The 14,869-nt window shown below is 44.5% G+C and overlaps 2 protein-coding genes across 3 annotated transcripts; one reads left to right on the top strand and one right to left on the bottom strand.

Annotated features, from left to right (window-relative positions):
- Window positions 1–2,126: 2,126 nt before the first annotated feature.
- rtf1 (RTF1 homolog, Paf1/RNA polymerase II complex component) lies at window positions 2,127–11,401 on the bottom strand. The gene is made up of 18 exons (XM_019277906.2): window positions 11,215–11,401; window positions 8,130–8,240; window positions 7,862–8,012; window positions 6,692–6,893; window positions 6,457–6,574; window positions 6,243–6,354; window positions 6,016–6,154; window positions 5,748–5,925; window positions 5,530–5,612; window positions 5,348–5,435; window positions 5,140–5,247; window positions 4,964–5,041; window positions 4,677–4,798; window positions 4,406–4,463; window positions 4,152–4,229; window positions 3,956–4,057; window positions 3,241–3,355; window positions 2,127–3,160 (listed from the first exon to the last, which is right to left on the bottom strand). Exons 1-18 carry the CDS (start codon window positions 11,296–11,298, stop codon window positions 3,054–3,056), a joined length of 2,034 nt encoding a protein of 677 aa, XP_019133451.1. The 5' UTR covers window positions 11,299–11,401; the 3' UTR covers window positions 2,127–3,053.
- A 311-nt stretch (window positions 11,402–11,712) lies between these two features.
- Window positions 11,713–14,796, top strand: ndufaf1 (NADH:ubiquinone oxidoreductase complex assembly factor 1). 2 transcript variants are annotated; one of them, XM_010751421.3, is made up of 5 exons: window positions 11,713–11,860; window positions 13,184–13,723; window positions 13,912–14,097; window positions 14,233–14,307; window positions 14,432–14,796. In XM_010751421.3, the coding sequence occupies exons 2-5, from the start codon at window positions 13,211–13,213 to the stop codon at window positions 14,570–14,572; spliced, it is 915 nt and encodes a 304-aa protein (XP_010749723.3). In that variant the 5' UTR covers window positions 11,713–11,860; window positions 13,184–13,210; the 3' UTR covers window positions 14,573–14,796. The 2 variants fall into 2 exon arrangements, with proteins under 2 accessions (XP_010749723.3, XP_019133485.2); XM_019277940.2 differs by having other exon boundaries at window positions 11,718–11,860; window positions 13,187–13,723.
- Window positions 14,797–14,869: the final 73 nt, after the last annotated feature.

Raw genomic sequence — 14,869 nt, 5'->3', positions numbered from 1 at the left:
AGGCTGCGAAGAGTCTGTCAGGCTGCGAAGGCGTGTCAGGTGCGAAGAGTCTGTCAGGTGCCCTGCGAAGAGTCTGTAGGCTGCGGAAGAGTCTGTCAGTGCCGCGAAGAGTCTGTCAGCATGCACGACGAGTCTGTCAGCTGCGAGAGTCTGTCAGGTCTGCGAAGAGTCTGTCAGGCCTGCCCGCGAAGAGTCTGTCAGGCTGCCGCGAAGAGTCTGTCAGGCTGCCGCGAAGAGTCTGTCAGGCTGCGAAGAGTCGTGTCAGGCTGCGAAGAGTCTGTCAGACTGCGAAGAGTCGTCGGCTTCGAATCTGTCAGACTGTGGAAGAGTCTGTCGACTGATCTGCGAAGAGTCTGTCAGGATGCCTGCGAAGAGTCTGTCAGCGCTGCGAAGAGTCGAGTGCCTGCGAAGAGTCTGTCAGGCTGCTGCGAAGAGTCGTGTCAGGCTGCGAAGAGTCTGTCAGGCTGCGAGGTCGTCAGTGCGAGAGTGTCAGGCTGCCGCGAAGAGTCTGTCAGCTGCCGCGAAGAGTCTGTCGGCTGCGCGAAGAGTCTGTCAGGCTGCCCGCGAAGAGTCTGTCAGGCTGGAGAGTCTGTCAGGCTGCGAAGAGTCTGTCAGGCTGCCTCGAAGGAGTCTGTCAGGCTGCCGCGAAGAGTCTGTCAGGTGCCGCGAGAGTCTGTCAGGCTGCCCGCGGAGAGTCTGTCAGGCTGCAAGAGTCTGTCAGGCTGCCCGCGAAGAGTCTGTCAGGCTGCCGAAGAGTCTGTCAGGCTGCCAGCGAAGAGTCTGTGCTGCGAAAGTTGTCAGGCTGCTCGCGAAGAGTCTGTCAGGCTGCACGAAGAGTCTGTCCAGGCTGCCTCGAAGAGTCTGTCAGGAACTGCCTGCGAAGAGTCTGTAGGACTGCCGCGAAGAGTCTGTCAGCCGAGAAGAGTCTGTCAGGCTGCCCGCGAAGAGTCTGTCAGGCTGCGCGAAGAGTCTGTCAGGTGCCCGCGAAGAGTCTGCTCAGCCTGCCGGAAGAGTCTGTCAGGCTCCCGCAAGAGTTGTCAGGCTGCCCGCGAAGAGTCTGTCAGGCGCCGCGAAGAGTCTGTAAGCCACTCGAAGAGGGTTAAAAAAAATCATTAGAGCTTCACTAATTAGTTAACTGATATCCAGGCATACAATTTGGCATTTTCTGGTCATCTTCTCAAATGTGGTGATGCCTTGCTGCCTTTTATCAGACACGCTTTATTGGCCAGGTGTGTGTGCAAAAAAGATAGATTTTATTGCACAGGTTTGCAGGGTTAATATGACAGACAGAACAGACAGAATGACAGACTAGACGTTGTTCCGTGTCTGTTTGTTTTAGCAGTGCATTGTTCTGTAGCGCCTCTTAACCTTTCACTCACTGTTTTTAGTTAATTCTTCTAGCCACATCTTAGATGTTGGTGTGTTCACACTCTTCCATAACGTAAGAATCATTTTCTTGGCTATTACAAGACCATATGAAATAAAACATTGTTGTGCTTTGTTTAATTTTTTAAAGGAGAATAATAAGTAAGGGTTCTGGCTTTATCACAAACCTCATAATCTCGGACATTACATTAAAAACACCAGAACAGAAAGAGTAAATTTTGGGGCCCAACATATGATGAGCCAAACAGTTATGAATATTATATTGTATTTCTGCCATATTCTGCAAATAGAGCACTCTTATCTGAGCAATGCATGTTCTGTAATACAATAGTTTACCTACTTCTGTTTTAGAAAACTGTATTTTTTAATAGGAATTAAAGTTGTCCTCATATAAAGTTCACACTACATTGTTTTTAATGGGGAAACTGGAAATAAGTCACACAAAGCCAGAGCATTTTACTCATGTACAACTGCTTAATTCAGCATTTCCCTGTGGGGATTAATAAAGTGTTTCTCATTCTGAGAGAGCTCATATGTAATTAATAAGTACAATGCATTTAATTAATTTAACCTGAGTAACAAAAATCCTAAATTTAAATAGAAACAGACCAAAAGAAGTCTTTAATTATGAGTAGTTCAATGAAACGAGGTCATTTCAGTCTGATTTAAATTCCATGCGTCAGTCTGAACGAGATAGAAACGGCATGTAAATGTGAAAACAGACAAACGTGACACAGAAGTTATGAAACAGTGCCTCTTTTTATTTTTTTCCCGCACTCACTCCAAAATGCATATTTACATGGCATGCCACAACAATACAGGAACTGACTATGGACACAATCGATAACACATAGAATCTGCTCTGGGAGTTAAGGGCAGGGGAGTTCATCCCCGTGGACAACCAACTGAGAGAGAACAGAAAACAAACACTTTTTATAATCAGGTCAGCCACAGAAAACGGCTTCTCTTAAATCGGGTTGTTTCAAAGATTTAAAAAGGTGATCATCGAGGCCGCAAAAAAAAAACAAAAAAAACACGAGGCTGTTAAAAGTCAGGATGGACCGCGAGGGCAGATGATCACACTTTATCTTTTGGGAGGGGGCAAGGAGGAAGGGAAGGGGGGGCATTTACAACAGTAATTCAATGTTGGTGAGGACGAGCTGGTGAGCTCCAGCACATCCAGTCCAGTAATATCAAAATGCCTCAACGATCTAAGTCTTCTAAGATAGTGTCCTTGTTCGAAGGTAATAAATCCACAAGCGCTGTGTCCTTTCAGAAAAAAACAAAAACATGGAGTGGACTCCAGAAGATCCAAAAGAGGGGGAAAGAAGTTAAATACATAAAAAAAACAACAACACAACTCTGTTGTATACGAGTCTGTGTGATTATGAAAAATAACAAAACAACAATAATCTGGAGTTTCTTCCGAAACTTTAAGAAAAATGTTGCCTTCGCTGTCTCAATCAGTATTTCCTCTGTGTGCGGATAAACAGTCTGTTGTATCAACATTCAATCACACGTCCTACGGGAATCACACTCACATTCACACACACACAGATACACACAGATACACACACACTCTCTCACGCTCTCTCTCTCTCTCTCTCACACACACTCTCTCTCAATTACACATGCAATGTGGATTTCTGGATGACGGACCGGCTGCCTCAGATCAGCCCCCTCCTCTTCTTGTAGTCCTCCAGGTTGAGGGACCTGCGGGGGGCGCCGTCCTTTACAGGCAGCGCGTTGGAGCTCACGGACAGCGACTTTGCCTCTGCGGACACGCGAGAACAAACGTTAATATGTGACTGCGAAGCGTGAACACACAAAAAAAACGAGAGGCAATCGCCTTACCTGCATTTGGAACCTGGAGGTCAATCTTGACGTCAAAATCGTGGACTTTAAACAAGTCCTCTGAGAGGTCGGTGGTTGGCTTGGGGACATCTTTGTCTTTCAGGTTTGGTTGACCCTGTAATACGACAGACAGAGAGAAATAAAAGAATATTCACGCCTGAAAAAGTAGAACGTTGTTTACTGGCACAGTCTCTTTACTTTGCATCAAATGAACGTCCCAATTTATTATTTTTCTTCAATAGAGCTTAATGATTAATATTTAAGCTGTAGATAATCAGCTGATGCTGTAAAAATGTCTCGTTAACTTAAAAAAGATGAAAAGTCTGGATTTATTCTCATAATGTCAAAAATGCTAATCATCATCACTTTGATCAATACTGATCAGAATTATGAGTTCATTTCAGGGTCAAAATATTTGTGTTGCACTCTCGGAGTGTTGCATTCACTTCCACTGATCCGCTAATGTTCAAATCTTCAATAGCAGTCGATCATGCAGAGCCAAAAAGCCAAAATCATGAATCAACTGCTGCTTACTCTTAGACAAACTATGACAGAGTCCATCCTCTGATGAACCAACAGCACGTCAGCGGTGCAACAAGCACTCCCTGGGCTTTCTGCTTGCATGAGCAGGATTACGACCAGGATTCAGGCAGTGCAAACAAAGGGAAAGGAGTAAACACTTGAGCGTGCAGCGCTGGGAGTCGCCTCCGCTTACCAGTTTGTTCTTCTCTCCGCTTGAAGGATCGGCTTGTGATCCAGAACCGTACTTCTGGTTCAGGTGTGCGAGAATAGCTGCGTGGACTGACGGATCTCTGGCCTGCAGAACCACAATGATAAAAGTCAGATTGAGCTGTGTTGGTTCCACTGAGGATACAGAACACTTGATGTAAAACAATGACATGAAATCTTACATTAGACACCATGGTGGGTTTGCACTGTCTCCGTGTGAACGGGTCCATTTGTTGGTTTTTGGCGTTTTGTCCTTCAGCCTGTGAACAAAGTCACATTTGGGTTATGTGAACGTTCACGCGCTTTTATCCATTTAAATTACAAAAGCACAAAAATACAATTTAGTTCCAAGTTCTGAATTCCTACACATTTGATAACCCCGACTAAAAATAATCATTGGAACGTAGCACATGTATGAAGGGGGTGTGATGCTTACCACAAGAGCTTTCTCAGATTCGACGATGTTCCAGCTTCTGTTCCTCTGATTGATGTAGCTGCATGATTAAAAAGAAAAATATGTAAGTGTCAAAGACACGTCTGTCCTGATTGTAAACAACAGAGAACAAGTCATTCTTTTAGTACTTTCCAGTTTGGACTGCCAAACTGAAACAAACTGCGCTGACCTTTAAACCGTGGATCTGAAGCCAAGAGCTCCAGTCTGTTTTCATTACAGCGTGGAACTTGCAGAGAGATGTGTGTGTGTGTACCTGATGGCAGAAATGTTCTTGGTCCTCTGTCTGTCGAGCGCCTCTGCCCTTTCCTCCAGTTCGTTCAGCTCATCCTGGATCACTTTGACTTTCTCGCCGTCTCCGCTCTCTTCTGCCATGGCCTTCAATCAAAGCAGAGAGAAACGATGAAGTAGCCCGAGTCAAACCGAGGATTCATGTGGATGTAGCCATTAGCAGGCTTTGACATTTAACATTTAAAAAGCTGCAAAGATCTAAGTTAATCTTCTAGATATCATTTTTTAACGTAGCACAAAGAGTTCTTTCACCTTGTCTTTGAGTAACTGGGTTTTCTTCATGGCGTAATTCGGAGGGGCTTTTCGGAACCGGTCCTTCTCTTTAACAATCTGCAGCGAGTAAAGACAAAAAAAATAAAAAGGTTCAGGTCCACGGTGTCCTGCAGGAAGGCAGAGGAACCAGAGAACATGCAGAGAGGCAGACTTACATCCTCTATGTCTTTGTCATTGAACTTATAGTTCAGAGCTTCTTTGATGGACTGCTCCTTTTTGGTGATTTCGTCAAGTGTCGGTACTTGCATGCTCGCCACTATCATCTGGAAGAGGGACAAACAAAACCAACACACGGAATTGGAATGCGTCCCATCTACGACTGAAACTAAAGACTTTTGTTTTTGCTTTTTCAGACAGACTCACCGCCTCTTTCCACTTCATGAACTCGTTTTCTGTAAACTCCTGATTTGATACAAACTCGAGCCGGAACACCCGCGTGTCACCACCGTGCCTGAGGAAGACAAACAGTCAAAAAGGTCACGTTTTCGGCGAGCAGGGGCGGTGGAAGGTCTGTCGAGATACATATAAAGCATCTGTAGATCTACCTTAACTGTAATCCTTTGTTTGTTCGCGTTGATCCAAGCTGGTAAACCTTCGCCGTCTCTACTACGTCCACAATTTCTGCAACCTTTTAACAGCAAAAGATTAAGATTAACGAACCATCACCAATCAGAATATATGCAGCTAAATCTATTACTAAAGAGTCCCAGATCAATACGATCTCCGTCATACAAGACGCACAAACGGTAGAAATCAAGCTTACCCTATAAACTGGTTTACTGCTGCTGTTCCCAATCCCTATCCTCACAAAGCATCCGGTCACAGTCTTAGCAAAGAAGGGCATGTGGCACCAGCGCTCCAGCTTATGTCTGGACAGACGCACCCTGTTGAGCTCATCTGGTAGTGAAACAGGCTGCGACTTCGGTGGAGTTTCTTCTTTTCTGTTGGCAGAACGCAGTCAAGACGTTACTTTAAATCAGGAGCGCGGTCCTGCGGCGAACGTGTCGCTTTAGAGCAGAATCAAAACATACTCGTCATCGTCGTAAGACGACGAGCGCGAACTCCGGTCGCTTTTGACTGATGACTTGTCGTCGTCTTCCTCCTCTTCCTCCTCGTCGTCGGAGTAAACCTCGCTCGTCTTCAGGGGCTGGCGTTTGGCCAGAAGTTCCGCTGCTCGCCAAAAAGAAATGAAACTTCAGCTTTTTGGAAGTTAAATATTACGACAACGCGTCACAAAGAAGCTTAACGTCGCACCGACCTGTTTTGTTTTTCTTCTTTTCACGTTCGGCTTTGAGTTCTTCCATGGCCTGGGACTTTTTGTCAAGTTTCTCGTCACGTTTGGATCGCCGCTCCTTGTTGTGTGACATGACCTGGGAAGGAATCGACATTACACATTAATGTACTTGTTACACAAAGGATAATGCTGCCATTACATGAGCCTGACTTCAATGCGGTGCAGTACATGAACTCACCACTTGTGTGTCTTGAACCTGAGATAGCTTCCTTTTTTCTTGCTCTTCCTCCTGTTTCTTTTTCTTCTCCTCTTTCTCCTTCTTCTTTGCCGTCTTCAGCTTCTTCTTAATTTCAAAACTGTGAAAAAACAAACAGTCTAAAATGCACTCACGCTCCATATGCATGAACGTTCTCTCATTTTTATTGCAAGCATGATAAACTGGAGGCTTCTCTCACGTCGTCGCCGCCACTCACCGTCTCTTTAGCACCTCTCTCTTCTCGATTCGGTTGAACAGCTCCTGCTCTCTCTCCTTCTCCGTCATCTGCTCCAGCCGAGCTCTGTCCTCCGCGTCTCCCATCAGGTCGTCGTCGTAACCGTCCCTGAAGACGTCGTCCTCGGAGGAGTCCGAGTCGGAGCTGGAAGACGAACTGTTGCTCTCTGAATCAGACACTTCACCTAAAGATAAAAAAATAAATAAAAACATCGTCCAGCTGATTTCAGGAACACAAACATGAAACTTCAGGGTGGCCGAACCACAAGCTCTTCCTTTATTTTAGCCCATTCGGCTCCGTCTACACCAACTTTCAGAGCCTGGTGGTGATATTGGCCTATCACAGATATTAATATTGGCGTGTATGTTGTCTGATATGCACAGAAAAACCTTTTTTGTATTTAACTTCTTAAATATTCTTTTATAAAGTTATTTGTGTCATATCGGTTCAAAGCTTCACAGCATTAGCCAATTATATTGCTCATCGTTGAGGTTTTCCACTCTACATTTAGTACTGGTCAATAAAAAACATTCATATACATATTTTAACGTCTCCTGAAAGATTTTATGTACAACTTCTAGCAGAGACATGCAGTTAGTCATGACAGACAAAGCCTAAGTTACACCGAGTACTAATAAAAGCTGTTTTTAATGTGACTAACATGATAAAACACTAAATAACGTCATTCTATATTCGGAGTTTTACATCATAGTTCAAATTTATTTAAAGAAACAAAGAGCTGTTTTTTTCTTTCACGTGTCCTTAAAGACTTTTCCGGGATGTGAAGCAGAACAATGCACCACAAACAAACAACAGCTTAGATGCTGCGCTGCGTGCCAGACGGGATAAAAGTGGGATGAGTGAGTGAGTCACCTAATCTCAGCCACCTGAAGCACCCGCGGACAGGACGCCCTGACGGTGTGTAATCCACACTTCAGAAAGGCTCTTTGCACTGCTTATGTAAAATACCATTAACCTGAGGATGTGTGTGTGTGTTAGTTTGTTGTGTTGACATTGCTACAACCGCCACCACAGGTTCCTCGTCTTCAATCATGCACAGAAACCGCCGTGGTTTCTTAAGATAAAATGATCACACACACACGAGAAATTAAGAAAGCCCGCTTGCAGAGCGGAGATGATATTTTTCCGTACCCTCCTCTGGCGCAGAGCTCTCTGCTGAGCTGTCTCCATCTGAGCTGCCGGACGCCGTCGCTTTGTGAACCTTCTTCTTTGTGGCGTTCTTCTTCTCAGACCCTTTCCCTGGCTTAACTTTCTTTTTGCCTTTGGTGCCACCCACAGTCCACTAGACAGAGAAGGAGAGGAAAAACAAAAGTTTTGGGATTATATTCTTTGGGTGAGAAAGCTTCAAAAAGGTGCTCGATAACAACATGAGAGCTCAAAGAGTTAAAAACTGACAAACCTCATCGTCGCTATCGGATGTCTCAGAGTCCGTAGAAGCTGCAGGTTTGCTGACCGGCTCTTCCTGCTCACCCGAGTCGACTCTCTTCCTCTTGGCCAGAGACAAGAGCTCCTGAAAACAAGAACACAGTGACGGGGTTCAGAAAGGGCACCCTGTAAAATCTGAATCATGCAAAGTGGGAAATGCCGCGGCTCATACTTGGTAGTAAAACGTGTCTTGGACTCTAAATACAAACACAAACCACATGGAGGATGCAGGAGCCACATTCAGAGCTGAGATGCGTGTGAGCGCATGTACAGAGTGAGGATGCCCCTGATAATATTTAAAATCTGACCAGTTCACTTTGTAACACACACATATATAGCAGAAAATCTTCCGGAAGACGCAGGACTGAGCTCCGTGTGGGCACGAGCGAGTCACTTTCCCCACAGGTAGAATAACACGCGAGCACAGAAAGCTGCTCTGATGGTCGGTGTGAGCTGCAGAACTTTGGGTCAAGACAGCACTTCCACCCGGGGCTTGAATACATCTGAACAAGATCATACACAACAACAACAACACGTAGCACACAGCTGAGCGACTCCTCTGATGTGGAAATGTGAAAAAGCTGCAAACCACAGAGACAACCTGGAAGCAGGGATGTGTGTGTATGTGGCCAGTTCACATTGAACTGTTTCACTGACTGCGGCGTTGCAGTGCCTGAGATCGGTCTTGGTCTTGAGTCCGAGCTCAAGTCCACTTATTGAAGGTCTCGTCTCGGAACGACATTCTTACTCGCTCTCGTCTCAGTGTCAGGATTTTAGCTGGAGACCATAATTACTGGTCCGTCTCTTAACTGTCTGATTTATGTTTTAGCTGGTCTGGGAGGAGACACCAGCCAAATCCTCTGGGATAAAGTTTTGCTTCCTAAAATTCAGAGTTCATCTGAAAAACAGCGTCACAGAGGTTCGTAAATACTTCATGGCGCCGCTTAACGAGGTGACTCAATGTGCGTGAATGTCAGCCACCTAAACGAGCGACATACGGTCCAGTCTTGGTCCTGACACCTCAGAGTCTCGATACATGACGTGGTCTCGTGGATCGATTGATCGATCGATCTATCATGTCGTAGTCTCCTTTTTTCTATTTTATTTCATTTATACCTTGCAGTTATTCTTTGTATCATGGTCACTTTCTTTGCAATATTTCTCACACTATGCTCACTTTACATTACAATACTCTTTTTATATATCATGCCACTTTTATCCTCAGTACTTGTCTGTTTTTGAAGGTTGATTGTTTTTCGTGTTTATTGTAGGTTATAGATATTTCTGTTTATTGTTTGTTTTTTGCCTTTTCTACTTTTTTCTAATTCTGTAGTGTAGTGTAGTGTATGCTACAGGCAGAGCGGGTCGTCCACTAATCAGATGATCGGCGGTTCGATCCCCGGCTCCTGCGGTCTGCATGTCGAAGTGTCCTTGGGCAAGATACTGAACCCCAAATTGCTCCCGAAGGCTGTGCCATCGGTGTGTGAATGTGTGTGAATGGTTAGATCCGCAAATTGATGAGCAGTTGGCACCTTGCACGGTAGCCAATGCCATCAGAGTATGAATGTGTGTGAATGGGGTGAATGAGATATGTAGTGTAGAGCGCTAGAAAGGCGCTATATAAGTACAGTCCATTAACCATTTACTTTCCTCTGCTGCTGTAACACGTACATTTCCCCATGGTGGGATGAATAAAGTACATATAATCTATATGCAGGGGTGCACATAACTGGTACGCTGGTACGCATGCGCAGCAAAAATAACGAATGCGTAATGTCACTTGTGTTACTGAGCGCCTTTGCGTAGCCCACTTGACCGATTGTCTCATATCTTACACATGTTGCTCGTCAACTACTAAAAAACACCAGACATTAAGCAGCTTCTTTGGCGTTTCCCCACCTACAAAAAAACACCAACCGGAGCCAGAGCCGAGGAAAATACTTTTTTCGGAAAAGTGGCTTCAAGATGTGCAGTGGCTAGTGGCTGGTGAACGCACTGAAATGTGGTGCAAGATTTGCCGCTCACATCCACACCTTGCAGATAAAACAGGTGCGTTTTATAAAGGCTCAAAGAATTTCAACCATCCTTTATTTGACAAACATGAAAAGAGCAAGGAGCATACGAATGTGGGGCAAGCCATTGGGACAGTGGGGGCGACACGGAGGACAGTGAGGAGGATGGCATTTTTTAAGACCACGCTACATAATGAGTGAGTACCAAACTTCATCTCCTGGTACTCACTGAAAAAGTTCTGTGCACCCCTGTCTATATGTATCTGTCTGTCTGTTGAGCTTGTTTCCAGCACACTTACACAGGTCCAGTGCTGTGCATCTGCAGAGTTGAATTACTGGAATAAAAACTGGCAGAGCCTGGTGTGGTGTAATTAAAGTTACACTGTAAACATGTGACCTACATAGCTACAACAGCTCGTGAACTCTTCATCACACACACACACACACAGACCAGAGCAGCAGCTCGTGCACACATCACATCTCTGCAGACCCGTCACGTTCACGGTTCACACACACCGTGCTCTTCTTGCAGCTTTTGCCGCCGCTTGTTTGACAACAACAACAACCGAAATAGGACTTCACGGGAGCTCTGCAGCCATGACGTCATGCGGGAGATAAGGTTCTTCCACGCTAAATCAAGAGCGGCTGCAGTGTGTGTGTGTGTAGCAGTTAATAAACACACACAAACAAACAAACAAACACAAACAGTAAAAGGCCTTAACACGAGCGTGAGTCCATCTTACGGAATGTAACCTTTAGCACGACTTAGCCGCTCCGTGCTAAGAGACGCTGTTTTGTGTCTTTGAACGCACCACCGAGAAATCAGCTCACAGTTTATTAAGACTAAAAACAAACAGCGCGCGTGTGTGTGTGTGCGTGTGTGTGTGTGTGTGTGTGATGTAGTATAAATAACACACTCTCTCTCTCTCTCTCCAGGCCAAACACAGCGCAGTTAGCTCCACATTAGCTTCAAACTGTTGACAACTCAACCGAAACGTTTTTGAACACAAACACAAAAACAGACGCGCGCGCGCCACAAACACCGACCTGGTCTAAGTTGTCGTCGCTGGCGCTGTCCTCGGAGTCGGAGTCGATCACGACCCGACCTTTCCGCTTCTTTACGTTCACCATGATGAGCTAACGCGGCTAACGACGCTAGCTCCGCTCTGCGTCGTCTCGGGCTAGCTGCGGCTAATGTAGCTAACACAAAGGCAGCACTGCGCATGCGCGCTCGATATTGACACCATCGTTAAAAACGCTGTTTTTTTATATCTCTATCTATTTCTATATATATACATATAATAAAATACCTATTCATGTTTGTGAGTATAATATTTATTTAAATTAATAATAATAAATAAGCAGCATTATGCGCGCAGAGCAGAACTACTTATTGACAGCGAGTGCGTCAGTCAGGGCTGGAATCTTTGGTGCGCCAGTGTTGCGTTCAATGCTCCCTCGGTAATTTAAAACCTTCCACCGCCTCGTGTGTTTGACGCGGTTACTTTTGTTACCGAGTGTACCCTAAACGCAACACAAGCGCTTCCGCTCGGCCTCCGTGTGGATCCGGACAACAACCTTGGATCGGTGGATGAGATGAAAGCTGCTGTTTCAGAGTTTAAGAAGAGCCGACGAGGATGTCCGAGTCTGATTAAAACAAGAACAAGACGTCCGTGAAATATCCACGATTCAGGTACAACGTGGTGGGAGTGAGTAGAAACAGACAGGTGCGACATGTGCAAATGTTAGAGCAAATAAACCTGTGCACGAGTTTTACTAATAGGAACATGCATAAAAAACTGGAAAAAAAGAAATTATAGAAATAAGATGGAGATATAAATCACGTCAAGTCATGTACAGACATGTACAGGGCATGCTGTTATCAGAATCAGAAATACTTTATTAATCCCCGCAGGGAAAGTGTTTTTGTTACAGCAGCTCCCAAATGTTAAGTGACAGCAAGAGAAAACAAAAACATTTGAACATAACATCCCAAGAAACTGTACCACCATACACCTATAGGATATATAATTTAACACTATATACACAGGGTATAAATAACAGTTAAATAAAACCAAAAACAGTAAGATAAAAGCCATGTAACAGTGAACTATACAATATATAAATTACATTACATTGCATTTAGCAGACGCTTTTATCCAAAGCGACTTACAGAGGAGGACAATCTAAAACAATATAAAGAATTGAGTCTTTGAGAGACTGTACAGAGAATAGACACTGATTGTTTAAAGTGCAGTATGCATGCATGAGAAGATTGCACTTGTGTATTGCACAAGCAATTACAATAGCTACTGGACTTGGAGTGACTGATATTTTGAGGGTGGAGTTGCAGAGACTGACGCTCACAGGTAGGAAAGACTATATTGAAATAGTGTTTCCCTCATATACCTGGTGCAAACAGCAATATACATGAAATATAAAAGTAAAAAATATATACAAGTTAAGAAGATATCGAAGAAAAATATGGCAAATCTAAAAGATGTAAACAGTCTAAATATGGCAAATATAGAAAGATTCAGCAGTGTAAACAGAATGTATCAATAAATAAAATATAAATCTATGCACGTGATCGATCCTCAGATTTTCAGCAATTAGACACAGTCTAATGTAAATTTAGTAAACAGATGATTTACACATAATCCAGCAGCACGTTACATGAAGCTAAAGAGTCAAAAGTTAAAGGAGCAGTGTGTAGGATTTAGCGTCATCTAACGGTATGGTTACTGACTGCAACCCTGTCGCCTCACCCTCTCCTTCCTAGAATGAAGGAGAAACTACGTGAAAGGTCCGGTGTTCCACTTTGTGGAAGTGGCATCTGCAGATAAAAAAGTCTCACAAATCCCCCTCCACACTGGACCTTTAAACCAAAACTGCAATCATAAGTAATGCACCTGAGATCAGGACCAAGAAAATAAAGAAACTAGAGATAATATCATCCATTACCTTCCTGTAACTCAAGTGTAATGACACCACTGTTCTGTGTGATGTATCCCAGCAGTGACTCGTCCACATCGCCACTGAGATGTCTCTACCAAGGATCACACGTCTCCCCTCGGTGAGGCTGCTAAGCTCCATCTACCAACACCAGCAGCCGCTCCTTCCCTCCATCTCTGCTCTCACCGTGCCCAGAAGAACCGTGACCCAGAACGAATACAGACGACCCGGCCAGCCCAAAGAAGACAAGTGGCCATGGCAGAATATTAACTTTGGACTCTCGAAGGGTTTGGAGGGGATAAAGAAACATTTCACGCTGCTGAAAAAGGAGTTTTCTGACACCTGGGTCGGTCCAGAAGGCAAACCGATCATCGATCACATGTTGGAGCAGAACCGAGTGGTGTTCGAGTTCAGAAATCCAGAGGCCCTGGAGTCGTGGACGGTGTCCTCGGATCGTGAGATAGGAGGCCAAAGCGAAGCTTACTTGAAGCTCGGCAAATACAATACCTGTTTTTTTTACGGGACTCTGAGCTCTGCTCCTCCAAAGGATGGAGAAACACGCTACAGCGGCTACTGCACGATGCGTTCAAAGCAAATGCTGGTTAGTGTCGTGATTTTTTTCCTAAAGTTTGAAGAATTCAGGACACTGAGATCATGTACACAACACACCAGCTGAATTCTACAAACTAGTTCTTCTTCCTCCTCTGTAGTTTGTTTAAATTATAAAGAAAAGTTAGATGACAGCTTCAGCTGCACTCAAAGTTAACCTCTAAACTTTTTGTCTCCCAGGCTTCATTTGACAGAAAGCAGCACTACGATTGGACCACTTTCAACACCCTGCATTTGCGTGTCCGTGGCGATGGACGTCCATGGATGATCACAGTCGGAGCAGAGACGTACTTCGCTCACCAGAAAGATGACATGTACTGTTATTTCCTGTACACCAGGGGAGGACCCTACTGGCAAGACGTCAAGGTGAGTAAAGTAAATGTTAAAACCCCAGCAGAGCCCCAATAGAGCGGACTTCTGGCTTAATATTTGACAGTTTTTCTGGAGTCTAATATGCAAAGTGAGCAGTCATTCTAATACTTAAGTGTTGCTCGTTTACAGATACCTTTCTCCAAGTTCTTCCTTTCACATCGTGGGAGGATACAAGACGATCAGCATCCTCTCTGGCTCGACAAGGTAGAGTAAAAGTCACACATATTGATAAACAAAGCAATAGCTGAATTACACTGTACCTTTTAACCTGTAGCTGTACTCTGTGCCCTGTTAAGTCGATATCTGCTGCATCTTTTTGGATTTGCAGGTAAACACCATTGGGTTTACTCTGGGGGACAAAGCCGACGGCCCGTTCCAGCTGGAGATCGATTACATTGGCGTCTGCAAAGATTACGCACACACGGAGGAGTTTGCCTACGAGGTGTACAAGAGGAATCCTGAAGTCTGAAGTGCTGTGCTGCAGTATTTCAAACACTACTACTGTTAACTGTCACATGGTGGACCAAACACCATCACACCCCCGCCTGTTGGTCTTTGTCCCGCTTCTTTTCATCTGCTGGTAACGGTGACACTTCACTGACTGTGATCCATTCCTTACTTAGTAAAAGCCCTGAAGTGTTTGTGATCACGTAAGGACTTGTCAAAGGAGATCAACAAAATCAAGTTGTTTATTCTGTTCAGTCCTGCCTGTGACACATCAAACAATCAGATCTTATTTAACAATAAAAATATTTTTCATATGCAT

The sequence above is a fragment of the Larimichthys crocea genome, chromosome XXIV (genome assembly GCF_000972845.2).
Source record: "Larimichthys crocea isolate SSNF chromosome XXIV, L_crocea_2.0, whole genome shotgun sequence".
Lineage (NCBI taxonomy): Eukaryota > Metazoa > Chordata > Actinopteri > Sciaenidae > Larimichthys > Larimichthys crocea.
This window is presented reverse-complemented; position numbering and strand designations above follow the sequence as displayed.